The 27870-nt window shown below is 42.9% G+C and overlaps 2 protein-coding genes across 7 annotated transcripts in view; both read right to left on the bottom strand.

Moving 5' to 3' along the window:
- Positions 1–27870, bottom strand: part of RAD51B (RAD51 paralog B) — a 397721-nt gene that overhangs the window by 356498 nt on the left and 13353 nt on the right. For 3 of the 4 annotated variants that reach the window (XM_071427109.1, XM_071427111.1, XM_071427112.1), the window contains exons 2-4: positions 2977–3070; positions 2052–2165; positions 845–961 (exon numbers count right to left, since the gene is read on the bottom strand). In XM_071427109.1, coding sequence (XP_071283210.1) covers positions 845–961; positions 2052–2165; positions 2977–3060 — 315 coding nt within the window. In that variant the 5' untranslated portion in view covers positions 3061–3070. Of the gene's footprint in view, positions 1–844; positions 962–2051; positions 2166–2976; positions 3071–3937; positions 4090–27870 lie in introns of those variants that run through there. The other variant, XM_071427113.1, reaches the window with a different exon arrangement.
- The window catches only part of TMEM229B (transmembrane protein 229B), a 32365-nt gene continuing 23976 nt past the window's right edge, over positions 19482–27870 (bottom strand). For all 3 annotated transcript variants that reach the window (XM_071427119.1, XM_071427121.1, XM_071427120.1), the window contains one exon: positions 19482–23471. In XM_071427119.1, the coding sequence (XP_071283220.1) occupies positions 22942–23471 (530 nt within the window). In that variant the 3' untranslated portion in view covers positions 19482–22941. The remainder of the gene's footprint in view (positions 23472–27870) is intronic.

The following is a 27870-nucleotide window of genomic DNA, read 5'->3' as shown; positions in this document are numbered from 1 at the left end:
CCCTAATTGCTTTCCACACTTAGTACCTAAAAGGCAAATAAAACAATATACTATTTTATTTTTTCTTGGACACATCTAATCTTTTGAGTTATTCATCACATTTCTGGACCTTACCTTGTTATCTCTATATTATTTCTGACTAAATAGTTATATATCAGTCACCAACCAAGCCCAAGGTGCAGGTGGAAGGGCTTGCAGTTCTGGTCTCATCCACTACATGTCTTGTACAGATGTCAACATTTCCCTCCCTTGGTGAGATCTCCCACTGTAGAGAACTGCACCAGGCAGGTTGTTTCATTTTTAACCAAAATATCATAGAATACAAAAATCACATTCAGAAGCTTTTTCTAGAAGAAAGCTTAAAGTGCAGTATTTCCTTTCCTGGTGCCATGCATTCCATGCATGGTGCATATTCCATTGTCTACAAAAAGAAATACTCAGAATCTTTACAAACTAATCTTTAAAAACCCTCATTATATAAGAGATTCTAGAGCAGAAACTGTTTAGTTTCAACTTAGTCTTGCTTTAACTCTAGTATGTTCTAAATCACTGTTAGAAATTACTTAAAAAATCTATCAGGAATCAAAATCAATCTAGCTTGCTTCGATGCAAAAAAAATGTATTTTCTTCATAGAAAGATTTTCATAATTTCTCATTTTTATTCCTCTACTGTGACAATTTGCCACGGGACACAAAGAAAAGCACTGGGCAAGACCTGTTCTCATCCACACATTTTTGTGTATTTTGTGTTTGAAGCACCTGCCACAAGATGGTCCAACCTATCTGTGACTTTCAATTTCTAGGCAGAATGCTCAACTAAAGTAAAATATATTAAACAAATTACCTCTGTGAGGGATCCACAAGGCACTCCACCAAGCAGGACTCTATCCAAACTATGAAGTGTGGTGGATAAAAAGGCTGAAGAAGGATTGACAGACTTTCTTAGTTTCATTTCATAAGCCTACAAAAGGAGGGAAAATAGCAAAAGAAAACAAGCAAAGCAGAAAATGCTTTTTTAAATGGAAATAGGAAAATTGTATTTGCTTTTAACAACCTGATATGACTTAACATTCAACAATGAGCGAAGTACTGTTATATTCAGCTATAGTCTGCCCTTAGCTCATCACCCTTCCTTGTATTTATATTCCATTTATAGCTCAGAGAGTAAATTTAAGTCTTTTTTCTCTCCCTTACCACAATATTAAATAATAAGCCCTTAATCATGATGTGACAAAAACTGTCTCTGCTCCCATTCAACAAGGTTTGTTTTCAACCTGTAAAATTCCCTGATCAGTGTTCATTAACAATTTACTAGCTTAAGTGCATGCAGTAAAAGTCATACTAATTCTTCTATTACTAATTTTATTGCAGCACATTAGTGAATTTAAAGTCTCACAGAATTACTCCTATAATTACTATGCCAATTACACATTTGGACATGGATTATTTTTGCAAGGAATAAAAAGGGGGCTGCATTGACTGAGGTCAGAACTGTCTGCATCCTCTCTGTTTTAAAAGACATCTTCTCATATGAATTCAAAAAAGAAAAGAAAATGCTGCCACTGTGTTGCAGCCAACATGTTTCCTTCTTGCACCCTCCCCAGTTAGGCTACTGTAGCCTAAGGCACACAACTCGTTTACATGGGTGGAAAAAGCTCTTAAGTTATTTTCAGGATCACTCCAATTCTTGGCATCACTTTTATATCTAAACCAAATTTATACCAAAATTCTTATTATTTGCTTGTAGTAAAAAAAAAAAATATTTTCTTCGCTGCAGGATACATATTGCTATAAGCAACTTTTACATGCTGGATTGGCAGCAAGTATGACTTATTTCCCTGCTGCAAGCCTGAACAATCTCATGGGGCTATAATACCTAATAAATGTAACTGTATCAACCTAAAGTGCATCAAAACCCTACATTTAAAAACAAAAACATTATGTCATTGTGAAGTAAAACTGAGACAAGTCTCCCAGCTAAAAAGATGAGCGACAATGTTCAGCTTTTCCAGATATTGTATCAAAAGCAGTACCAACACAAGCACACTTACTGTCTGCATTTTGGGAGCACAAGCTCGGCTGACTTTACAGAGAAGCTTCTGCACCTCATAGTAGCTCTTTCCTGTCACTTTCATTAGCTCCAAGAGGGAAAGACATAAGAAGTCCTGAAAGAGTACAGAGCAATTCAGAGAGCTCAACCTAGAAATCCAGCCTGGGGACTAAATTGATGCAATCTGTCCAAAATTAGTACATATTCCACAGGTTTAGCAACTCTCCCTTCAGATACTTTTACACATTACTAAGGTCCCCTCTCAGTCATCTTTTCTTGAGGCTGAACAGGCCCAGCTCCCTCAGCCTTTCCTTATAGAAGAGATGTTTCAATCCCCCCGTCATCTTCAAAGCCCTTCACTGGACCAGCTCCAGGAGCTACATCTCTGTCCTGAGAAGCCCAGAACTGGACACAGGCCTCCAGGTGAGGCTCACCAGGGCTGAGCAGAGGGGCAGGATCCCCTCCCTTGACCAGCTGGCCATGCTCTTCCTAATGCAGCTCAGGATCCCGTTGGCCTTCGTGGCCTCAAGGACACACTGCTGGCTCAGGGACAGTTTGCTGTCCACCAGGACCTCCAGTCCTTCTCCACAGAGCTGCTCCTGCAACTCCCCTACCTCCACAGGGACAGTAAGTACATAGAAGTTTAAATGTTTTAGTTAGGCATCCATGATTTTAAAGCTCTATTTTTACAAGGCAGCAGGCCTGATTGAGTCTGAAATGCTCCCTACTTTGTAAAAAGTAAAGCTCCCAGTTTAATTAAACTGCCAAAAAGTGAATGCAATATGCATTAAAACAACAGTCACATACAAACAAACAAACAAAAAAACCATAAAGAAAACCACCAACCTACAAAAAAACCCCCTTCCAAAAAAGCTGCCACCAATCCCCAAAAGACCAACCCCTCACAAACAAAATAACTCTTTCACCTGACAGGTGGTGATCTGATAGCGACTCAGCCTTTCACACATTTCCTGAGACAACTGTGCTCTTCTTAGTTTCTTAGCAGCCATGCTTCCCAATCTACAGAGCAGACAGAAAAATGTTTGAAAGATGATTTGAGTATGATTGTGTGGACAATTCCACTAATTCCCTGCTAAAGAACATATGATGTAATGTGATATAGATTTCCCATATAAGTCTGTGTCACACTAAATTATATTACCAGTCTGAATACAGTTTTTTTTAATTACATCTCATATTTGACCGTGCATGAGAACATTCCAGTAAAAACAGCAATGTCTATAGGACAAATGTTGCTCAGACATAAGCTAGAAATTAGACAGTCATGAGCTGAACAAGAACTCCTCATGCTATATGGCACTGGCAAGAAAGAATTAACTTTGGATGTCTGAATATGAATTGTAGAGCAATCTCAGTAAGCATTCGACCCTAGAATATACACTGCTGGAATACAACACTCAGTTTTGGTGAGCCAGTAACATTGAATTCTACTGCACAAAATGCTGTCCAGGCCAGTACAATCCAAAGCACACACATACGTATGACTGACCATGTCGCTGTTTCACACGTATTATTTAGGCAACATTCCCAGTATTAATTCATACAGACATTCAGGCAAAACAAAGGTTTTTATAACATAAAACAAACTGAAGTAAGAGCAAATATCGCACGTTTGCCATAACACAAAACTGCTACAACTTTGCAGACGCACAGGCCTCCACATCTTTGCAAGGTGGAAACTTTATTGCCCCAGCTACAAAATTCTCCTTAAACAGGAAGGAGCCCCAGACTTCCAGGTTCCATCCGCCCCATCAGCCTGGGACACGAGGATGCGCCTGCAGCCGGAGACCCAGCCCGGCCCCCTAGGCCCCCGGCAGCGACAACCGCGGACACCACAGAGCCCGCTCCCGCCCCAACCAGCCTCACCCCGCGCCTGGGGGTTTCCCGCAGCAAAGCCGCCCCAGCCTGGGGCTCTCAGCCCAGCCGAGCCGAGCCGGGCCAGGCCAGCTCAGCGCCGCTGCGGGAGTGCATCTGCGCTCCCGGCAACTTTTCAAAGGCCCCCGCGGCGGGGGCCAGGGGGCGGGGCCGCCGGGCAAGGCCTGCGCTCGCCATTGGCTGCGCGCGAGGCATGCTGGGAGTGGTAGTTCCCGGGAGAGCGCGCCTGTGATGGCGGCGGGTAGTGTCCCTCTGCCCCCGCTCAGGCAGGAGGCTGCTCTCCTTTGCGGAGACTGAGGGCGCAGGGGGGTGTTTAGTGCTCTTTCTGCCCGTGAACGTGAGCGGCCTCCCGGAGATGGGAGCCTTGCACGGCGCTCTTGTACTATAATGTAGGAATTCCTTCCGTCACTGCACAAAAGCGTCTAAGAACCCGAGAGCCTGCAGCATGGAGTGCGCCATGCACGCGGTCACTTGTTAGTAAAGCATATTGGAATGACGTCCTTGTCTTCATATTTAGGGCTCACAGACACCTGGTCTGCTGCCAGTTGTGAGAGAAATGCCCCATTATGTGAATCATGGAATCAATTAGGTTGGAAAGGAGCTCTGGGGTCATGGAGTCCAACCTGTGACAGAACACCACCTTGTCACACCCTGGCTCTGAGTGCCACATCCAGTCTTTCCTTAAACAACTGCAGGAACAGTGACTCCACCGCCTCCCTGGGCAGCCCATTCCAATGCCCAATCACTCTTTCAGTGAAGAATTTCCTCCTAATATCCAACCTAAACCCGTCCTCTATGTCCTCATATCCTGTTGGTTACCTGGGAGAGGAGGGCACACCCCACCTGGCTACAGCCTCTTTTCAGGTAGCTGTGGAGAGTGATAAGGCCCCAGCCTCCTTTTTGCCAGGCTGAACAACCCCAGCTCTCTCAGCTGCTCCTCATTGAACTCTAGAACCTTCACCAGCTTTGTTGCTCTTCTCTGGACACCCTCCCATACTTTCCTGAATTGAGGGGTTCAGAACTGAACCCAGTTCTCAAGATATGGGTTCACCAATGCCAAATACTGGAGAAGAATAATTTCCCTATTCCTGCTGGTCACACTGTTCCAAATATAGGGAATTTCTGAATGTAACAGAGAGAAGCAGTCATCAAATGTGACTGGCATGGATGTCTATGGGGTGTGCTTTCCAACTCACTCTAGGTTATACTAGAAAGTATTGAACTTAGTACTAGAAGTTATCTGCATAATCCTTACAGTACTAAAAAATAACCCAACTGAAGAAAAAATGGATCAAACTACCTTCTGAGAAACTGAGCACTAACTGAGAAATTCAGCACTGCAAACTGCACGGCTGGGCTTTTGTCTATTCTGAAAAACAAATGCCACAGCGAAGCTGCAAAGTACAGAACACTTCAGCCACTCTTCCAAAAGAGTGAACAGCAGAAGCAGCAAGAAGCTATCTCAAAATGCCCAACAACCCTAGTGTCAAAAAGGTTCAGGGAATTCACATTTCTTTCCTACCTTGAAGGGAGCTTGCATGCTCAGAGAAGTCCAGAGGATTTAAGAAACTGGGCAGGGAGTAAGCAGCCATACAAAAGCACCTCAGAGATGTAGTGAAAAGGTAGCTGAATAGGGAGAGATGGCATGGAGGAAGAGCTCCTCCTAGTGTAGTCAGCCTTTAAAAGTTGACTTGAAAACCGTGAATCACATTTGAGAAAAGGTGTCTAAAGAAAGGGAAAAGATGTCTGTGGCTGCAGTTTAATTTCAATGTAAAAAGAAGGACATGACCACAGTATAACTTGTCATGAACTACAGTTTCCTCCTCAGCACAGGGGTAGCAGAAACCCTGCCTTCCCAGCAGAGGAAAGGGGAGCATTGCCTCGATGACTTTTCTTTCCTCCCACAAACGCATCAGGGCTTTCCCTTCACCTGCAGGCCAACAGGCTTCCTCTTCACTTTCTACACAAACAAAATACCTTTATTAAACCAGAGAACTGTTTTGGAACATTGAGCAAGGGAAGAAAATCTTACCAGCCAAGTACTTTAGAAAATTTGTGAGCAAAATCAATATAGCCAGGTGCCTCTCCTGCAAATTCTTTGAATCTCATTTCTCAGAAGTGTCATGACTGTTCCCCAGTCTGCTTCTCAGATATGCAGATACACCTTTAAACCTGCTGTCAAATAATTGTGCAACATCTTCCCCATGTAACTCAAGGGAGAGAACATTCAGAGGATAACCAGAGATGTGTTCACATATGCTTAGTCACCGTCAACGTTCTCAAGCAGCAACACAGCAGGCACATCACAGCTTCCATATGTTTGACTGGGACAGTAGTCACTGGGGAATCAGGACACTCTGCAAACTGCTCTGCTCTGTGACCTTGGTCAAGCCCCTTGACAACAGGGTGTCTGTTTTCCATTTTGGCTTTGGTTTCGCCCATTTAGTCTGCAAACAGAGGAAGTAGTTCCAGTCCAATAGACTCATGTGTCAGGCATGATACAGCAGAGAACTGTGCTAGTCTAAGCCTTTCGCTGCTTCTGGAACTTAAAATAAGAAAGGATAAAGAAAGCTAAGAGATGATTACTTTATAAGAACTGAGTTTCACATTAACATAAGAAGGTCATTTAAACTGGCAACACTGGAGGAAGAGTCACGGAAGGGCAGAAGTATAACAGCAACAACAAACGAGATCTCACAGAATCAAAAGGATCTAACATCAAGCACACCAATTAAAATTAAAAAGGAAATGGTGATTAGCTGTCTAAGGGGCAAACAGAAAGGGATAGAGTCTGATTTGAAGATGAAATACTTATCAGTTCTTACCCAAATAAATACTCAGTAGTTAATAATTCTACAAGTCCCTAGAATTTAAAAGATAATGGTAAAATGTTTCCTTTCTGGAACAGATTCCACAGAAAAGTTTCTTCCTCAAACCCAAGACAGTCTTTTGTGAGCATTTTCAGATAATAATTTACATTCTGGGACATTTCAGATGATTCACATTATTGCTAACACAGTGTCAGCTCACTGATACTGACTACAATCCTCAGGTATATTACTATTTTCCAACTATCAATTCTTTCCTTAAAATTAGCAGTGTTCCCCTGCTCCTGTGAAAATGTGTCCCCAAAGGAGTCTACTCCAGCAGAATACAGCAACAATTCTGACTCACAAGGGTAATCCAGATATTCAGAGCAATTCCCCACCTTATGCTTGCTGACTAGTGTCTAATTAGTCTAATATATTCTTATTCCTTGGGGTTACCTACTTGATGCCTACCACATTCTTTAATAGAAAGAAATGACCTGTGAGCTCTGAAGACTGCAAAACACTTATAGAACAGCACATGCTTCCCTGGGATTAAGGTCCCAAGAGGTTGCTCAATAATAGCACACAAAGGAACCTCCAATGAATTATTCTGTCTGTGTCTGTCTCCCCAAAGGAGCTCGAGATTTATTTCCAATCCTTTGAGGTTTCCCCATCTTAAAAAAAAAGAAATTCAAAAGATGTCATAAGGAGGCCTGCACCCTGGTTGAAAACACTTTATTTTTCATGCTGTCCACACCAGCACAGCTTTAGTAAAGCTACTTCAACTTGAGATTTTGCCAGATGCATCTGCTCCAGGGATGGGCTGGAGCAAAGGAAACTGCCATTCTGTTTTTTCTAGAAGGTGCTCAGCACTGTTGCCATTGGCTATAATAAATTAAGAAAAACAGAGCTGTGAAAAAGTAACCCATCTTTTCATTTTGTCTTATTCTTCCCACTATGTCCCAGTCATCTCAACCATCTGTGGACCAGATAAATGCTTCTCCCCAAGCAATTAACCTTTTTCCTCCTGCTCAGGAAGGATTAAACCCAACTAATAATGAATCCTCCTCAGGTATTAGTACAGATCTGTCTGACGACACACCTTTACACCCAGGAAAAAGATTTTTTTCCTCAGGACAGGCAGAAGGCATCTCTCTGTTTTCTGCCTATTCACACATGCTGCTGTGAATTCAGAATTATCCATAACCTCCAAAACTATTTCAGAAATATTCAATAGCAATGTTTGCAATGTAGCTCCCTTTTTTTGAAAGGGAGCATCTGTACCTCCTACCCTTTTTACAAAAAAGCAGACTGGCCACATTCAATGCTATTGCAGCAGAAGGGCAGCCCCACCTTCATGTTACAGCTTTGAAAAACTCATCTGCATTTGCTTTCTGCCCAAACTACAACAAACAAATTGAGAGACTTCAGGGATTATTCCACTTTTAGCCTGTACTCATCTAAGAAGATTACCCACCAAGATCAGCTTCCTACTTCATTTAGCTTTTTCTGGTTAAAGGGACAGGAGAAGTCATTCAAGTCTTTGGAGTTTTTATATTTCCCTGTTAAGTTTCTGTTAGATGAGAAGGCCATAAACTGATACAGCAGCTCCATAATAGTCTATGTGAAGTTGCTGTTACAGAGCAGATCTTTGCCTGTACATGCTGAACCAAATTTACCCTACATAAAACAAACCTGACATCCTCCTGCCTTTCAGCACCCTGTGCCTTACCAGCACCCCTGAGATGGTGAGATAGACAAAGAAGTGACAGATATCACAGCAGGGGCCTTTAGGAGCATTGTGATCCTTCACAGCACCCAGCCTCTATTGAGAAGCTGCAATTAGACTAGAAAAATCAAAGTAGTGATTTTTCACAGTGACCAGTAGTGAAAGCGCACTGTGTATCCCTTGTCATCACACTCAGAGTCAGACACCATGAAATTAGCATGATGGTGCCTGGTTTTAGCAATTAGGGTAGGACATCTGTTGCTTTCAGGTACAGCCCTCGCTCCATCTGTAGAGTTCTTCAGTGGAGAAAAGAGACAACAGGAACCAGTGGACTTGACTGAGAGATGAGCTTTTTTGCTCAGACACCAGGAGAGAAGAATAGATCTCAGACACTCATCTCTGTGCAGTTGCCAGAAATGGGGGAAAATGAGTCTTCACTTTGTGATGTTACAGATTGATTGCTCTGATAACCCAGCAGCTGATGTCAACCCAGTAGCTCTTATTTCAAACAACAAACACAAAAACCAGAAAGCAAACAAAGCCTGGAACACATCATTCCTTTAATTGTTTCGGTCTGGGGCCTTTGGCTTTTGCATGGTTTTCATTCTACTTATTTTTAAAGCAATGAATGAGATCCCTATGGCTGGAACTACAAAGGAAACTGCTCCAGACATCCTCACCATTCTCCCCTAGAAGATGCTTTTGAAGTGTTTCCAAAGGTGGCCAAGTGGCCTGGAAGAACACACCACCAATCCTGGACAGAGAAAGCAGAAGAATGTCTCCACTGCCACAGTATTTGTGCTTGACAGTTTTCTGCCTGCCTGTGAAAGAATGAGACATCTTCACACTCTGCAATTGGATGTTACTCATGCTCACACACACCTACAAGGAACTCAGCAGTCTCAAACAAGATCAAAACAGAGACCCAGTGTCCTGTGTCTTAGCAGTGTCAGAGAACAGATGGAAGACATCTCTCAGTGGATAATTACAGAAGATTTAACCACAGAGGAAAGAAGAGATCAGGTTAATTCTGTGGTGATTATTTTTTTACCTTGAAGCATGGCACTTCAATAATTTATGCAAATATCACCCCAGTTCTCCAACACCACAAATTCAATTACTATAGAGACTACCCAGGAAAGCATGTTTGTCACTCAGTGTTTGGGTACAATGCTATAGCTGAGATCACATCATCCTCACCCTGCACTGACTGCCCATGACAAATTGATTTTTCAGAGGCATAGCTATTTTTTAAATAAATCACTGCAGCAAATTGTATTAAATTAACTATGCAGCAAATTAAGCCTATACTTAATTGAAGTAAAATAGGACATTTGTACAGCAAGAAGCTGAATGCATGATTAGCTGTTTTACTGAGCCAGGGTCCTATTAATTGTCTAATACCCGAACTTTTGTTTTAGTAGTCTTTAGGATAGAGGCTTATAAATCTGCATGAAGCATCAGAGTCCAATCCAGTTCAGCCACTGAAGGAATATTATCCTGGACCTCAGTTTTCACACCAAAGAGGGAAAGGGTATGAAATGAGAACACTCTCAGCCTTGCAAAATAAAATGCACCATAAGGAAAGGTGCCACTGAGCTGACAGAAGATGGAGACATCTTGCATTCATCACTGACTTTCATCAGCTGTGCTGTCATGGCATCAGTAAGGACAGGTGTATCCTGGGCTGTGTGACCCAACAGCCATATGGTACCAAAATTCCAGTGGCTCTCATTCAGCTTCCACTGGGAGCTGTGTGTTTCCCTGACCTCGCGGTGGGAACTCGCCAAGTCACATACAAAGGCCAAATGATTTTTTAAGCCTCTGATTTGAGCTGGCTTTATTTTAGGGCTTTCAGCATGAAATACCTTCCTCCCCAGGGGTGCACAGCTGACATACTTCTAACTGGAGCCATCTGAAGAGAATCAGGAGAGAAATATCCCAGAGTGGTAAAACTTGAGTCACTTTAAATCTATAGTCACTTTTCAAATATCTAGGCTTGAATGATAAGATCAGGAATATAGACAAATCATCACAGCTGGGGAATAGGAAAATGAGCAAGATGACTTGTTTGTCTTAACTCTCAGTGTTATGTTTAAAATATTTCAGTTTTTAAATATATCACCCGACTTCCTTCTTACATTGGTGAGGATTCAGAATGAGGTCAGTGAAGTGAATAAAGTTACAGTAAATCAGGCTAAGAACAGAAGCAGAGGTTTGGTATTAAAAACACGGACCATAAACACACAGTTTTGATTGTTTCTTTCTCTCTGCCTTTAATCTCACTGGGACAAAAAGAAGCCAAGAGGATGAATGAATGTCAGATGTGAAGAAAATCTTTTGAGCTTTCAATTTCCAATTATAAACCAGGACTATAATAGTAAAAAGCAGCAGAGGTCAGAAATGAGATAGAGTGGGAAAAAAAGCAGCATTCACCCTCTTATTCCAGAGATAATGGTTTCAATCTGCTGTGTATGAAAAGAGACACTGGGAGAGAAAATCCAGAAAGAGCAGAAAGTTTTACAGGGCAAGAGAAGGATACTTTTAATTGTACTAGACCTATGTATGGTTTGCTATGAGGTTTTGTAGCTGTAATTTTGCCATCCTACACCACAGTCTTGTACCTAAACCACAGAGAGAGTGCCCAGGCCCTGCTTTGCCATCTGGGAAGAGTCAGAAGATGAAGAACAATTCTGGAGCCATCCAGAAACCAAGATTTCTGTGTCCATCCCAGCATACCCGAGAAGGGCAGATGTTTGGTTTCTGTTAAACTTTTGGCTGGAGATTAAACATTGCTATGGGTTAGCTGCTATTCCTTACTGGATATTTGCCTTTCTATCTGCCAAGAATGCCTAGAGTAACACACTGGCTTTTTTTGTGCACTCTGTCAACAATTGAAATAAACACATAATATCAAAAACTATGTATTTTAAATGAAAAGAAAAAAAAGGTTGGTCTGGGCAGGAATTCTCACAGTCTTTCCTCCCCACTGCTAATTTCCTCTGCTTACAAGAGCCTCCATTCCTCCTTCTGCCTGTTCAAAACTTGAAGAAAAAAGGAAATTGATGACACCAATTCAGCCACGAAAGTGTGGATATTGAGGGAATCCAGGAAGAGCAAGACTTTCTTCTGTACTCCAAGGTAGGAAGACTGATGACTTGGTAAAGTGAAATTTATTATCTACATTCCACCTCAGATACACTTCCTGACATTTATCATTTTCGCACCATTAACCTCTGTGCATGAGGGCAGGGGGAACATAATGGGGCAGTTCATGTTTTTAGGCCAGCAGCACTGCAAAGCCACACTGATGCCCTATACGGCTCTGCAGGTTTTGGAGGGCACTTGCTAAAACCAGTTCCTTTCTCTTGCGCAGATTTCAGTACTTGAAGTAAATCCTGGTTTCCTTGGTTAATGTCCTTTCTTTACTAAAACATGGACATTTGAAGCAGCTTTGTCTGAGGCAGGATTCCCTTTGGTTCTTATCCAGTGCTAATGATTTCCCCATTCAGTGAGCATAAAACATTCCCTCTTTGATTTAGTAGCATTTTACACAGAGCCTGCAAGCATGAGACACAAAATAACAAAGAAATTAGTCCAGACTAAGGATACTACCTTTTCCTTTTTTTCAGGAACCAGCTGTAGGAAGGCCCATGTCTGTGCTGGTGCATGCTTTTGTCTTGCAAGCAACTGGGCTGCACAGGCACTCCTTGTTGGGAGTGTCCAGCTCCAGCATCTGCCAGAACCTGCCTAAGTACCACCTGCCTGTGCTGGGCCAGGCTGGTCCCAGAGACTACTGAGCACCCTGGCTATGAGCTTGCACCTTGGAGTGCCTGTATCTGCAATTGAGTTGTACTGTAACAACAATTGAGTTGTTACAGATATTTCAGGACTGGATTTTAGAGGGGCTGGTGTCAAGGTTTGGATTGCTAAATCTCATGTCACTTCTTATTCTAGTAGGGCTTCCTCAGTCTTAATCCTTCCATGTACAAAGCAGATAAATTAACAGTCATGCAGGATTGGGAGTAGGAGGAGGGAGCTTCTTTGTAAAACCTCATTAAAACATCTCTGTCTTGTCAGTGTGTACAGTGAGAACCCCATGAGGGCTTTCATTGCATCTTTGGACATAATTGTCTCCCTTGCATGGTCTTCTGAGCCAGCCAGCTAATGATTTCCTTGGCCAAGATATCTGCATTTCAAAAACACCATACTGTGACAAAGTGCCCATTTCTGCCCACCTTTACAGAAGCAGACACTTTTCCCACACAGAAATAACCTTTTAACAGTTCAATGAGTAACTGCTGCTCCTCTGCTCAGGCTCAGCCCCAATACTTGGTCTGCAAGGTGGAGCAGCAATGGGGATATTTGATCAATGCTATTGTTATAATAAAAGCTGTCCCTGACAGAGCTGTAGGTAAAATATCTCTTGGGAGCAGCATTTCCTGCTGAGTCCATATAGAAGGCTTGGCAGAATGCCCTGTGCTTTTCAGATATTTTTTGCTGGTAAAAGAAAAATTCTCCTGCAGGGCTGTAGAGCCAGCCCCCTAAAGCCCTTGACCCTGACTGTGTAATCTCCCTGGAGACTCAATGCACATGAAGAAACATAATCTTCTTGAAGCATCTGCTGTCTGTATTGTGTTAAACTATGACCGGGATGCAACTGTCAAATCTCCAGCTCATTCCTTGCAGAATCCTTTACATGGCAATAAAAAAAGCAATCTCTCTCTATTGCTTTAAGGAGGGGTGTTTTATCGTGGCTGCAACCCGAGAGGTTTCTGTATCCAGCTTTGTGTTCCAGGAAGGTAACAGCACACAACAGATGGGAAACAGAGCCGTTTCGCGAGGTCACGCTCACAGCATCACGTGCAAATCCTCTGCCCACTGGGACCTCGTGGCGCATGAGCTGTGCTGGGGAAGCCAGGAAGAGCTTTCCTGCTTGCCCAGTGACAATTGGCAAGGAGGCCTGGGAGGACAGTCCTGACAAATGAATCTGTCTGACAGATCAGCTTTCCTGCTGGGCCTGAAAGGGAAGGAGAAATGTTTCTTTTCATAGAAGACTCAGAGAAAAGGGGTGTCTCCTGTTTTTTAGATTTCTTTATATATTTTTCTGAGCCAGTTAAGGACTTGGTCTCTGCTCTGAAGACATAGGTGTAGGGAGCAGAAAAAGAGTGCTTTAAATATAGAACTAGCAAGGAAAGAACAATCAATATGGCTTGCCAATGATACTCAGATCTGCTCTTGTTTCAGTTTGCTGTATTTTTTTTCAACACTGTAAACTCATCTCCTTGACATCTGCCCTGCCCTTGCTCTCAGTCTCAGTCTTCCCTTCCCCCACTTCTCCCTTTAATGCTGGTGTCCTCATTTCCCCTTTTGTACATATGACCCTTTCACTATGTAGGGATTAGTATCTCACTCATAAATATGTGAAATAGATACACAGCTGATTTAATTTGCTGGGTTTTCTAGGGCTAGCGAGACAGACTGGCATGAGGAGAAGGGTATTTTCTAGCAGGTCAGCTGAAGAAAACATCTTGGGTGCAGGATGACTGATGTGAAACACCAGCACCAGTCCAGGAGGGAGACCTCAGGGCGCAGAGAGAAGGTAGTAAAACATAAAGGCTGGGCAAATATGGAAGAGCAGAAGACAAAATCAAAGATGTCTCTGCTTCTCCCATTTGTTATGTATCTTCTAGGGAGAAAACTGGGGGACATGAGAAGAAAAATGAGGCCAGAAATCCACCCTGACTGCAGTGGTTCGAGTTGTTGGTAACTCATTCAGGAAGAGATGCCAGAGGAGCCAAGAATAATGCTGGTCTAGTGAGACGGTGGCAAGCTAGGAGGCAGACAGAGGTCTGGGACATGGGGAGGAAATGGCAGTAAAAGCTGTGTAACTGGATGGGGGTGCCCAGATTGGGGACACAGCTGATCTGAACAGGGATTCCTGAGGAGGGGGAGAGTGGTTGTGAGGAGGTGACAACAAAGAGCTGGAGATAACAATGATGTGAAGCCTCAGCCAAGAAAAAATTGTCAAGTGGCAAGGATTAAGTCACCAGATACAACACAGTAAATAGAGATGAACACTATAGCCCTAACAGGCAATAAGACCTTGCCAGGAGGCAGCTAGTGAGGCAGAGAGGAAGGACAGGATGGGCAATGGAAGATAAAGCAGAGAAATAAGGTTTAATGAACCATACATGACAGCAGTCAAGGCCAGGCTTGCTGCTGGCTTTGCCAGCAGCCGTAAGGTTGCAGGCAGCCTTGCTGTAACACCACAAGCTTCATGCTGGGTGCATGCCCAGAGGTCAGTGGCCAGGAGAACTGCAGCCAGTGCCGTTGTTTGGAGATGGTTGTGCTACTTGCAGCAGTCATGCAGCACAAAGCCCTACCATAAGCAAACTGCTGGGGGCCATGCTGCCCTTACTGCAAGATCAAAGGACAGCTGAGCTTTGTCATCACACTTGTCAACCCAAGTATCATTATCATTACCATGCTAACTCCAATCAGGCCCTGCTGAAGAGCCAGTTCACCATCATTAAAAAGCTGTTTTGCTAGAGAATGCCAGCATCTGGCTAAGGTGGACACCTGTGTGTCACCTGAAGAGGAGTTGCACTGAGGCTTCTAGTGTGCCACAAGCCATGCTCCACTCTGGTGTTGCTGACATGCTCAAATCTTTATCAGGGATTTGCCTTCCTGGATGGAAATCCGCTTTCCTGGATGGAAAGGGTCAACAGAGGTACCTCTTGGACATTTTGGTTACGCCCTTTCATTGGTGGAACAGAGATGGGATGTTTACTGTTATCCTTGAAAATTTCAAGGAACTTTTTTTAATGCTTACTCTCTCTGATAACTTAGCACTTACAGATCCAGTTAGGGACATGCTTACATCAATGTGACAACAAAGGCACAAGGCCTGGCCTGGACAATTTGCAATGTGACTGAGATTGGAGACAGCAGACAGATCCAGTGGCCAAAAGATGGAGCAGCAGAATAGGATGTCTAGGATCAACATTGCAGCCTGGGTGGGAGTACTTTTGGTTGATGCCTTAGCTGAGAAACAGAAGTGGATGGGATGGGTTTGACTCAGCAGGATCCACAGTGCTCTCCTGAGCAATAGTAGAGTGCATACAGACTAGAAGTCAAACCCTACCAAAGGAACTAGAAGGTCCCCAAGTGATAACTCCCCTTTTTATAAAGATGATAGTATGGTATATAAAGAGGATAGTATGGTATGTTTTCCTTAATCTGATTTAAACACCATATGTTAAACATGTTTGAAAAACCTAGGCCTAACTTCCCTCTCTGAGCTGACTGCTCATCAATTAGGTCTTTCATCCACTGATACATGTAACTGAGGCCATACCAAAGCACACAGACATACAGCTTGCAAGGTCAAGAACATCCAACTTAGATTTTAACCTTCTTCATATGTATATGGGCTTTATTTTGGCTATTCTCTGGATTTCATTTGCTCAAGAAAGTGCCAGTGAGTGGGCAGCAAAACAGGGGATGGCTCTTTTTTGCTGGTAGAAGCTACAATGCATGTATGCCATCAGCTATGTTTGTGCATCTAAACACGCTCACTATATGTATACACATTTATATGAAGGATGAGGTGAAATTATGAATTAGTCTACATTCAGTCAAACTCACAGAGATTGACCAGAGAAGCTTTTTGCTGAATTTAGCCATGAAAACCTATTGTGTACCATTGTGAGAAAGGTAGAGCAAACACACTGAACAGTAATTTCATACTTCCTGCTGCACTTGTGCCTGAAGGCAACTGTGTAAAATGTTTTCTGCTTTTCAAAGCACTGACAACTGCAGCTGTTGGGGGCTTCAATTGAAGGTACAGCTCATGAGCAAATATTTAACACAGCATTTTTGTTCAACTGCCAAAGGTGGGGTTCAGACTTGGGGTAGGGGAGCTTGGGTACCTCTCACTGCAGCACGGGCTTACAGTGGAGATAAAGGATGGAAAAGGACAGGATACCCCAAAGGAGCTGCTGGAGAAAGAGAAGTAGTAGAAAGAGCTGCTGTGGTATCAGATGAGTGGTCTGACAACAGAAACAGCATCACAGATAAGCTCTGCAGTAACTGCAACATGAGCTGATAGAGCAGATGGTCACCTCAGTTTAGCCTTTAACACAGCTTGTTGCCCCTAGCAATATTTACCCAAAAGTCCTCTACTGATGGAGATGGGATTATGTAGCAGACAGAGGGAATCAGTCCTATTTTATACAAGATACTAGGCTGCCTATCAGCTCTGACAGTCCTTTCATGTCCTGGCTTTGACTTGGGCAGACAAAGCAATGTCATGATATGCACAACCATTTCTGGGACAGCTTCACATGGTGGAAACCAGGTAGCACTTCCCCAGTTTCCCAACTTTGTCGGAATATTATTACCTCACTCCACAAATCTGGAAACTTGATTGAGAGGTAGTGTTAAACTCCCTTTTCTCTTTCTGAAATGACCTTTTGGGAACTGTCAGGACATTTTCATCAGCTCTTGATCAGTGCTATTTGGGGTTAATTCTGAACCATTTCAGTAATTCTTCAGAAGCAAGAATTATTTCATCAGTTTGTGAAAAGCATTTCAAAGATCCTTCAGGGAAATGTGAAAATACTTTTATTCTCATTCTCAAAATACTAAGGTAAAGAACCACACTGAAATAGCAATATAGAAATGTTGCAAAGGTGATTAACTACAGTGGAAAGCAACATTCTTCACTGGAAAGTGTCCCATATTTGAAATGGGACATCTCTAAGCATATGAATATCTCACCTATTTAATGAATATTGTCTCAACTGCATGTTTATGTATTTTTATTAAAGAGAAAATTGCTTGTACTTCCTCCTCTTTCTTCTGCATTATAGCATTAAAGCAGGATCACATGCCAAACAACAGTATAAACAAACAGCATCACCAGATACTTAAGGGTCTTTAGCTCCTAAATTGACTAAAGCATAAATACAAACTGACGTCAAACATTTGGGATTACCATTTTAAAATTGCTATTTTCTGAGGAACTAATGAAGGCCATTCATATTAGAAAATTCAGTGCCTACAGTAGGAGGAGTGAGCTGCCCAGACTCCAGAGTAAGGAGTCAAAGAAATGTTCTGCATCTCTTAGAATAAAAACTACCAATTTGCTTTAGACCTATGAGAAGTACCAGATACAGAGAATAGAAAGAGATTCTTTCAACCTAACTGTTGAAGGTTTGGGAGTGTCACCATCAGTCCTTGCTCCGCCACCATTATCAGCAGTGTTTTTATCACCCCCCCTACTCATCACAGTCCTTGTATGACGGAAGCCTATCCTGGCTGCGGACTGGAGCTGCACAGCACACCCCATGTAATGCAGAGTGCAGTTGTGTGATGATACTGACCTGCTCCAGAGCTATAAAAAGTCACCTTCACATTTGGTCTTCAGGGTCTTAATTAAACAGCTGAAATCTTAAACAAGTAAGAGCACAAATAAGATAAGCAGCAGTGATGAAGCTTATATAGGATCTCTTTCTCCCTCTTAAGCATGGAATTAAGAGTACATTTTATAAGGCAAAATGAATTCCTGAGTGGGCGTTGCTACTATTTCAGGTCCTGAAGTGGTATAGCCAAATGGCAGCACACTGTGAGGTGTGTCTATTCTGCTTCTCAACATGATTAACTCAGCAGGATGGAGAACAGCACTATATGGCTCTTAAGACCTATATTGGTTTAGTGAGCATTAGCTTGCACATCCCAAGGTGACATATTTTTCCACAAAGCTTTAAGTTGGGAATCACCTAGAGAGAAAGAGGACTAGAGATTTTGAACACTCCTTCTAGTTCAGAGTAAGTTCAAACAATCATATACTTTGGGGCAAGCAAACATTTGTGTTTCCACAAGTAGGGAAGATTGCAGTGGGAAAGCACAACTTTGTATTTGAAGATGTGGTGCCTTTGGACACAAACGAACCAGTGCATCCCCAGCACCTTTTCCTTCCACATCTGTGCTGGTTGCCCAGGGACCAAAAGCAGAGCAGGTTCTGAGGGCACTACCTGCTTCTGTAACTTCCCCTCTTGTTCACAAAGGTTTGACCCATGGTCAAACCCTTGATGGAGCAAAACCTTGCCATCCTAGAAGATAATAAGCTACTACACATGGTACAAATTCACTATGAGGTCTATGGAAGCCTTGCTTGTGTTGAGCCTGAAGTTCAGAGCCCTACAGCTCTTAAAATCAAAGTTGCTGTTCCCAATCGGAGACAGACCTGTGTTAGCATAAAACCTTGAGTGGTACCAAGGCCCCTGAGCAGCTGCAGAGCTTGCTCCATTCTCTGGGACAGAAGGTGGAAGGAAGGGAATGTCCCTTCCTCAGCAGCTGGCTCAGGACACTCCAGGAGAAGTAAGAGAAGACAGGTTCAAAGGGAGGCCATTTTCCAAACAAGGACAATGCTCATCTGTTCTCACCAGCTCTGTGACCCAAAGTGATCTTTAGGTGCCAAAGCAGCTGGGTAAGGTGACACACATTACTAACAGCTCCTGGTTTGGTAAGAGGTCACATAAGAAGAAAAATTTCCTTCTACAACAGGGGATGGACAGAGGGATTTGGTAGCTGCCAGTGTGCAGGAAGGAAGGGGAAAAGAGTATTCTCCCCCTCAGGTGGTTCAGCTGCACTTTGCAGGCAGAAGTGGAGGAAAAGAGGTCAGATCTGCAAGCCTCCCCCTTGAATACAGGGCAGATTGCATGTATTCAGGGCCTCAGATAAATTAAAATAGAAAAACATTTGGTTTCAGTTCACATCTTGGTTGTGGCTCATGTTTTATTTACAGAAAGGGCAGAAGTTTCCACGAGTGAAGAAATCCCCTTTCTTTCTCGACAGGTTTTAGAAAACCAGTCAGCAGCAGAGCTATGCTAAACTCAGGACTTCAGTCACCTGCTTCCTAATTCTCAAAGCAGCTAAAGCCTAGCAGTCTTTTTTTACCTTTTATAGTCACAGGACTACTCAAGCAAAATCTTGATTGGATTATTCTGCTTTAATTACAAAACGCACTCCGACCAAAGGCGCAATAGTACCTGGTACGTATGTACACATTTCTCTCAATTATAAGACAAAATACCAAAATGCCATCTGGTCCTGCTGTAGATCAAACATTCCCCTCTGGCAAGATCTTTGGAATATGAACAGATACCACAGTAATGCCTGAACTGCCTCTTGTGTGTTGGACACCAGACTCTGTATTTATTTATCACACACTTTGAGATCCTCTAGGGTGGACTGTACATGAGACAAGTAAGAGAGAGATGCAAAACTGGAACATTGGGGAGTCCATATCCCACCACCCCCTGGAAAAGAAAGGCAAAGATCAGGGTCACTTTCTCTTTGCTGCAGTTAGGACAAGGTAGATAAATCACAAGGGTTTTTTTATTGCTGGTGAACTCAAAACAGGCAACTTTAATCTACTGAGGAAAATACACATACAAACAAATGTTAGGCCTTGTGCGTTTTTTTTTTTTTTCTTCTTAATGTAAATGTCTCTTCAACTTCAGTCCAGCTCCCTTCAGTCCAGCTCCCAAGCTCTCACTGAGCTGCCACTGAGATCCTGGTAACGTGCTCTGGGCAGTTCTGCAAGATGTTATAAGAAGCATCACATGTATTAAAAAGGGAGATTTTGCAGAAAAGACAAAGCTTTGACAGCAGCCACATTGCTCAGAAAGGAGAAGTCTGGCTAATCCTGCTGCATTAGGTATGTGGTATTATACATAATTAAATTATTTAAGAATTTGCCAGGTCCTTTTCTGTTTCTGGTGTGCAAACTGCAAGTAAAGTGCACTTCTGGGTATAAATTACCACTCTATGAAGATGCAGTAGCTGGGTGGTACACATCAGACACCAGTGGAAAGCAGACTACAACAGCTGTTTCAATGACACAGGCAGTAAGAACAATGCCCTAGGATACTAGATGCTGCTGGGAAACCCTTCCATATTTTGAGCAGTTAAATATTACATCACTCAGCAAAATACAAATAAAATATCATTTATATGGGACCTTCTTAAGTACAGACAATAACAGACACAACTGCTATTGCACACCAGGTTAGCTCTGCAGACAGCCAGTCCTCCACACCATATTGCCAACTCCTTTTAACCTTTCCAAAGAGTTTTGTAACAGCTAAGGAGAAAGCAGGGATCATAAGGATCTTTCTATAAAGCTGAGGGTTTGACATGATGTGGGGGTGGTGTAGGAGGCAGCACAACACCACATTTAAGCTATGCTGCGAGAGGACAACCCAGCTTTAGACACTGCATTTGATGATCATGACATAACCAGGGCCAAAATGGTGTGATCCCAACTCTCATCCACATCTTGCAATTCTTGTTCTGCTCCAGCAGAGCTCATCTACATTATCCCCCACACAAAACTCCTTTTTTTTCCCTCCATGTACAGTTTCAGGTGACTATTTTGTCCGGGTCTGTACTCCCAAGACCAACAAGGCTGATAAACTACATCCTGTTCCTCTGATTTCATAACACTGGCATCACAGCATCAAAAGAACTATCTGTTTGTTCTCTTTTAATTTAATGAACTGTAAAAAGGGAACTCTAAATACCCACCTAAGTATTCTCAGTGATTTGGGATACATTGTATATCCAGGGCATATTCGATTAACTCCTTGCCATCACAGTTTTCATGTGTCCATTGCCAGCAATGGATGCCATATGAAAAGGGGAAGGGAAGGAATAAAATAATTGCTCTCTGTGTAATAACAAAGAAGGATTAACACTGCCCTGTAACAGCAGAACCAAGAAACAATTCTACTCACAGGGCCAGCAGTGGTTTTCCTCTCAGGAGTGGCTGCACCAGGGCAAAAGCAGGTTCATAGCTGAGCACCCTCTACCAAAACAAGGGACTTACACTGAAATGGCCCAACTATTTCCAAAAGAGTGGAATCCTACAACAGATTTGCATTTCAAGACAAATTATCCCTGGTACAGTTCTGCTGACTGTGGTGGAAGAACAAAGAAAAATTAATCTGGCCTTATGGGACAACTCTGGCAAACCTTCCCCATAAATCAGTTCAGGAGTGAGACATGTGACTGCTGGAAGCTCTCCGTTTCTTGCTAACTTCAAAGGCCAAGATTTGACAGAGGGAAATCCAAACTTGTGGCTGCCACTATCAAACACCTTTCCTGCACCATAGGTGTCCTTGTTCTCTGTAAGTGCTCCCAACAGCACTTAAATTTCAAACTGTCTCTGGTGCAGGTAGGTCTACAGTGAAGCCACAGCAGTTCCTCCTACTACACACCTCTATACTGCTGCTCTCACACCCTAACTCAAAGCATTATTCAGGCAGAGAGCATGAAGAAGTGCATGCTTTTCAGAGACAGGTGTTTTGTTTTTTGTTGTTTTTGTTGTTGTTTGCCAGTGGTGAAGGAACATGGCAGTCAGTGCCAGAGGACCAAATCCTGGGTTAGCCACATGAAAGTTTTGACCTTCAAATACAATGAGCTGCAGCCAGATAAGTCATCAACATCACCAGAAACAGAGGAATCCCTGGAAAGGAAGGCAGAAAAGTCTTGTGGGCTATATAGTCTCTACAAGGTTTGCATGGCTGAGATGGGAGCTGGAATCTGCAGCAAGATCTGCTTTGGGGGAACAAAGGAGATGGGAAGACTTACACTATTTCTTGTGCCTTTTGCCAAGATTCAGATAGCACAGATTATGGTAAAATTCACTTGGCAAAAAAGGCCTTTTTAGAAAAAAAAGTAAGAAAAAAAAAAAGGAGGAAGAAAAAAAAAGATAATATTTCTATTGAGTATCAGAAGTATCAGGACTGAGATTTCAAAAAGTACAATATCCATATAAGTTCAGCAAGATGTCCAGCACCAGATCATTTCATGGTGCAACAAAGAACCTGGGGAGAGGCCAGTGGGACCTGGTGAGAGGAACACCATCTACCTCCCCAGCAGACTGCCAGTCTTAGGTACTTCTCAACAGCAGATGGATTTTGCTTGTTCCTGCAGCATCTCAGGTCCCACGGGAGGTATTGGTTGCAAGCAAGCACCTGAATATTGCCTAATGGAGTAAGCCAATCACTAACTCAGCTGGCATGTCCATGCCCATCCACTGTTTACGTGGGGTTTTTTAGGATGCATTTCCGCCGTAGCATTTCTTTTTTCTTCTTTCTCCACTTTAAAGTGTAAGCAAAAGGACTGCTTTCATCAGTAATAAGTTAAAATCAGAAACGACCTAACTAACAAGTAACTGATATTGGTCCTTGGAGCCCAAAGAGTAAAATCCATAGAAAATCTATTGGTTCCAATTTTTCTGGTATATCCCATGCACACCCCCATTAGAAAAATGGGGTTATGAATCTTATACAGCAAGGAGCAGTACCTCAGAGCCAGAGCTGGCTGTCAGTGGTAGAGATCTGGGCTCTCTCAGATTGCTAAGTATGGCTCTAAGTGGCTGCTCAATCTGTCTTCACGTGGCCATTGGCCAAGGCAACAGGCGTGGTGGGGGCCCCAGGCTCAGCAGTCTCATCAAATCGTAAGCGCAGGGTGTTTCTGATCACCAGCTGCTCCATGATGAAAGAAGCACAAAACCATGGGATGGCATACTCCAGGGTGATCAGGCCCATGAAGTCAAAATCAAACTGGGAATAGTCCCATGGGCAGGCATTGAACTGGCGTAGGATGAGGCCAGTGGTGAACTCCCAGAGGTATGTCCACAGTGTGTAAATGAAGCAGCGCACTAAAATGTTACACTTGTCTTTGAGGTACAGATACATCTTCTCCACAATGAGGATGGAGGTGCCATAGATGAAGAGTGCCCACACACTGGTGACACCGGGGAACTTCCAGTTGAAGTTGACCACAAACTCCCAGGCAGCTGTGAACATCACCTCACAGAAATAGCCATGGATGGCATAGAGGTACCATCGTGAGAAAGCGGTCAGAGGTTCTGCTGCAGCCATTCTTCTGCACTGACCCCAGCAGCACTCTGAAAGGAAGAGGGAGAGAGAGGGAGAGAGGAGTCAACGAGGATGTCACAAGTCCTTGTCCCCCAGATGGCAGCACACAAATTTGTAACAATGGATAAATCTGAGAAAGAAGTGACTCTCATTTTCACCACAGCAGATTTTAAGTCCTGGGGAAAGGTGGCATCTTACAGGGCTCCATGACTCAGGATGAGCCTGAACAACATATACTGCTCTGCCCGAAAAAGGGAACGCTGCTGGTATTACATTGGCGATAAGGAGGGAGTTGATAAGTACAAGGGCTTTGCCAGGAGCAAGGTTGCCAAAGAATTTACTGGTTGCAAGTCAGCAGAAAAATATAGTCATCCACAAGGAGTACACATCGCCTGTTTACTCTTTTCAAGAAACAGCACTATACCTTACTTTTCTGATTCTACTGTGGAATAGATTAATTAAACACAGCATTGTAAAACTGGGCCTTTCCAGCTTTTGCTTACAGTCTCAATACCCAAAATGTTTACTGTAGTCTAAAACTGAGCTTTGATGGGAGCTACAGCAAGGGAACTGGAGGAGAAAATTCAAAGGTTTTACACTTACAGACACCATACCTTGCATTCATTATCCAGCTGAACTTTTATTTTGCCTGTTGAAGAACTCATCCATATTATGGCTAGCATTTGTAAAATAATTTTCTTATGGCGTCAGACTTCCTGATACCAAGTCAAAAAATACAAAAGAGCCACTGAAATCCATTCAGATTTGGCTTCAGGACAGCAAAGCACAAAGAAGGAGAATAAAAAGGAACAGCTGAGCCTAGAGAGGGGTAGTTACTCATGATCAATAGGAAATGAGAACAAATTCTAATTGTCTATAAAGAAAGAAACTGGTGAAGAGTTTTTGAAAAGGCATAATTTCTTATCACTGAGCTGTTTCATCACAATTAGCTTTTACACTTTCTGTAGAGATTCACAAGTCTGCTACAGTCAATTACATGAGGTGATTATAAGCATAATTTTACCGAAGCCTTGCAGATTTAAACCACAGGATGAATTTGACCTTTTTCCTTCTTAGAAACTTACTCTTTCAAGTTGAGTTTCTCTGGACTCTTTACCAAGCACTATTTAACTTGCTCTGCACTTGTCAGTTCTGTGGCACAATGTGCTAGGGAAAGGACCACACTAACTTGATGTACAGTCACTCCATGCCATCTGGAAAGAGGCTGTTCCTGCCCTGCCCTGTAAACAGAGTGCTTCTCTGAACAAAGTATTAGCAAGCAACTGACATTATGATAGGAGATAAGAGAAACTTCTCTAAGGAAAAACAGAACTATAATAACAAACATGAAGAAGATATGCACAGGGGAATACTGAAAGTGAAAAGGACAGAGCTGTATCCATGATCCGTTCACACCTCTCTTAACCAGACACACAAACAACCAAAGCCTTGACAGTTCATGTGATTTGGGTGCTTGAACAAAAACCCATTTACTAATGGCAGAATCCATTTTACACAGGACACTGAGCCATCATTACATGCTACAGAGAAAGGTCAACAGCACATAGTGAGCTTACAGGTGAAAGAATAAAGAATCACTAGAGATTGCCTCATGTCTCCTAACAATTCAATCCCAAGAAACCCTGCAAGACAGCAGGGAGGTGGCATATGAGAAATATGCAGGAGATGTATATCCACACAATCTATAAGAAACTGATGTGTAAGGGCACTGCAAACCAAGGAGAGTTTGTCAATGTAATGTTACTTGGTTAGTTTGCCAACACAGTTGATAAGCTTAGGACTCTGAATTCTCATATCATTACTCCATTCTGACATCATTTCAAGAACAAGTCAAAAATCAGAGATACAGAAGTCAGGGAAAGCAGTAAGAAGGTGTCATGATTTAAACCCAGCTAGCAACTAAGTACCAGACAGCCACTTGCTCGCTGCTCTCCAGTGGGATGGGAAGAAGAACCGAGGGGGGAGGGGGGAGTAAAACTCATGAGTTAAGGTGAGTTTAATAATTGAAACAAAGTAAAATGTAATAATAATGTAATTAGCTCAGTAATTAGCTCAGGTTAGAGCATGATGCTAATAATGCCAGGGTTCTGGGTTGGATCCCTGTATGGGCCATTCACTTAAGAGCTGGACGCTTGTGGGTCCCTTCCACCTCAGAATATTCTGTGATGTTTCTGTAATATGTAATGTCATTATCCAGAGAAGAAAACTATTGTAAAGATTTTACTAAGTTGCCAAGGGATTGTTGCTCTCTCTTCTGAGCCTAACTTTCTTCTTACAATATGCTTGCAAGAGTCCTCATAGACTTCCGGCTGATTAGGAGCAAGGAAGACAGGGCAGATGCCAATCTGTGGTAGCCCAAACATAACTGGTTCCACTGCCCTAGGCACTAAGCAAATCCACAAATCACAGCTCCTCCTGTAAAATATTCCATCCAAAATGTAACAAAAAGGACATAAAGGGAAGTGAGACATAAAGGGAATGGAGGATACATTTAGGGGGGCTATCACAAGCCACAGTACATCACTGCACAAGCTGGGGACCGTACAATTTAATGGTTACAAGTCACTTGAGCATTTACAGAACAATTAAAACTGCAGCTTTTCCTAAGCATTGTATTTCCCAGCCACACCAAATTATTTGGTGCTGGCAAGCAATATTGCACAAGAAGGTCTCAAGAGGGACATAAAGGAGAAAAGTGTTGTTTTCTTGGGCAGCAATTCATGATAAAAGAATCAAGCTGAAGAGCATGAGATTAGTGGAAGAAGCATTCAAACAGAAGGCCAAGACTGGATTCAGTAAGAAATGCAGATTTGTGAAAAGCCTCAAGTAGATAATTGAACTTGGTGATGCAAAACTTTTAATGGAGTGACAGTAATACTGACCAAAAGGCTCTGACCATATGGGAGCTATGCAGTCTCCTTAGGAAAACAAATGACATTCATCACTGAGGCACTTATAATGGGATGGGCAACAGCTTCCTGAAAATCAGAAACACAGCTGCCAGCTATGCAATTGCCTCAGCAGAGAGCAAACAATGCATGGAGACTGCTCATGGATGACCACGTTTGCATTGAGGCTGCTCGCACTGTGCCGTTTGGGGGAAAATAGGGAGCTTCTACATTCAAAGTTTTGAAAATGCTTTCCATCAGCAGCAAATTATATTTCAAATAGTTAAAACAGAAATAGTTCCTCTAATAGAAAGTTATTAGGAAGCCTGAGCTAGGCCAGCACAAAATCTTTCCTTCTTTCTCTAGCAGGACCTTCTTTTCCAGCTTGCTGAGAAAAAAAAAGAAGGAAAGTCTGTGGAAACTACACATGGACCTCCAAGGAAAACTCAGTCCTTTCCCTGACTGCTCTGCCTGTGCATAACTCTGCTGGCAATGAAGGGGCCAACCAAGAACCCACTCCACCTACAGGAAACAAGCACAGACCTAGCAGGGGAAAGTATATAAAGGACTGGGTTTCTCTATAGAAATCTGGTTGCAGCAACAAGTTCACTGAGGACACAAAGCTGAGAGGAGTGGCCAATATCTCCTAGTGCTGCACAGCCCTTCAGAAGGATGACAGGTTGGAGAGATGAGCAGAGAAGAACTGCCTGAAATTCAAGACAAATGCAGGGTCCTGCACCTGGGGAAGAGTAACTCCATGTAAGGACAAGAGAAAATGGGCAGAAACAGAGGCATGAAGTTCCACCTGAATATGAGGAAGAATTTCTCTACTCTGTGAGTGATCAAGCATTGGACAGATTGATCAGAGAGGTTGTGGAATCTCCCTCACTGGAGATATTCAAGAACTGTCTGGATGCAATGCTGTGCCATGTGCTCTAAGATGACCCTGCTTGAGCAGGGAGGTTGGACCAGATGACCTGCTACGGTCCCTCCCAACCTGTCCCAACATTCTATGATCAGGGCACGACTTTGACTTATGGCTACAAGAAAGCATCAAGATTACACTTTAATATTTTATAATTTCAGCTCTGAAATGGATATTAATAATCACCTAGGTTGAGGTAAGATACAGATAAAGCTGATGCACCAGGCCAAGTAAGGAGAAAGGACTTACAGACTGCCCCACTTCACGTGAGACCCCTCAAGAGGAGCACTTCCATATTCACATTCAGCCTTGCAGGTGATGCAGCTTTGGCAGGCAAGAGGGAAGGGATCAGAAGATGGACTGATGGTAGACCAAGGAATAATGGTAGATTTGTCTCACACAAGCACTGCAGGGGAGACCTCAGTGGATGTCATATTCATGCCTGATTAAGTTCTTGAGCACCGCCTGGCTCATTTTTTTTTTTCAAAGCTCTCCTTTGCAGTGGCTTCCTGCCCATTTCTCTGCTACCAAGCCAAATTGTGCTTTAAAAAAGGTCTCTTACAGATTGTCTTTATTCCCTTTAATCCAGCCAAA

Source organism: Agelaius tricolor, unplaced genomic scaffold (assembly GCF_023055355.1).
Source record: "Agelaius tricolor isolate 1412-34295 unplaced genomic scaffold, bAgeTri1.0.p SCAF_5, whole genome shotgun sequence".
Taxonomy (NCBI): domain Eukaryota; kingdom Metazoa; phylum Chordata; class Aves; order Passeriformes; family Icteridae; genus Agelaius; species Agelaius tricolor.
Note: the sequence above shows the minus strand (reverse complement) of the source record. Positions and strands in the feature narration are given on the sequence as shown.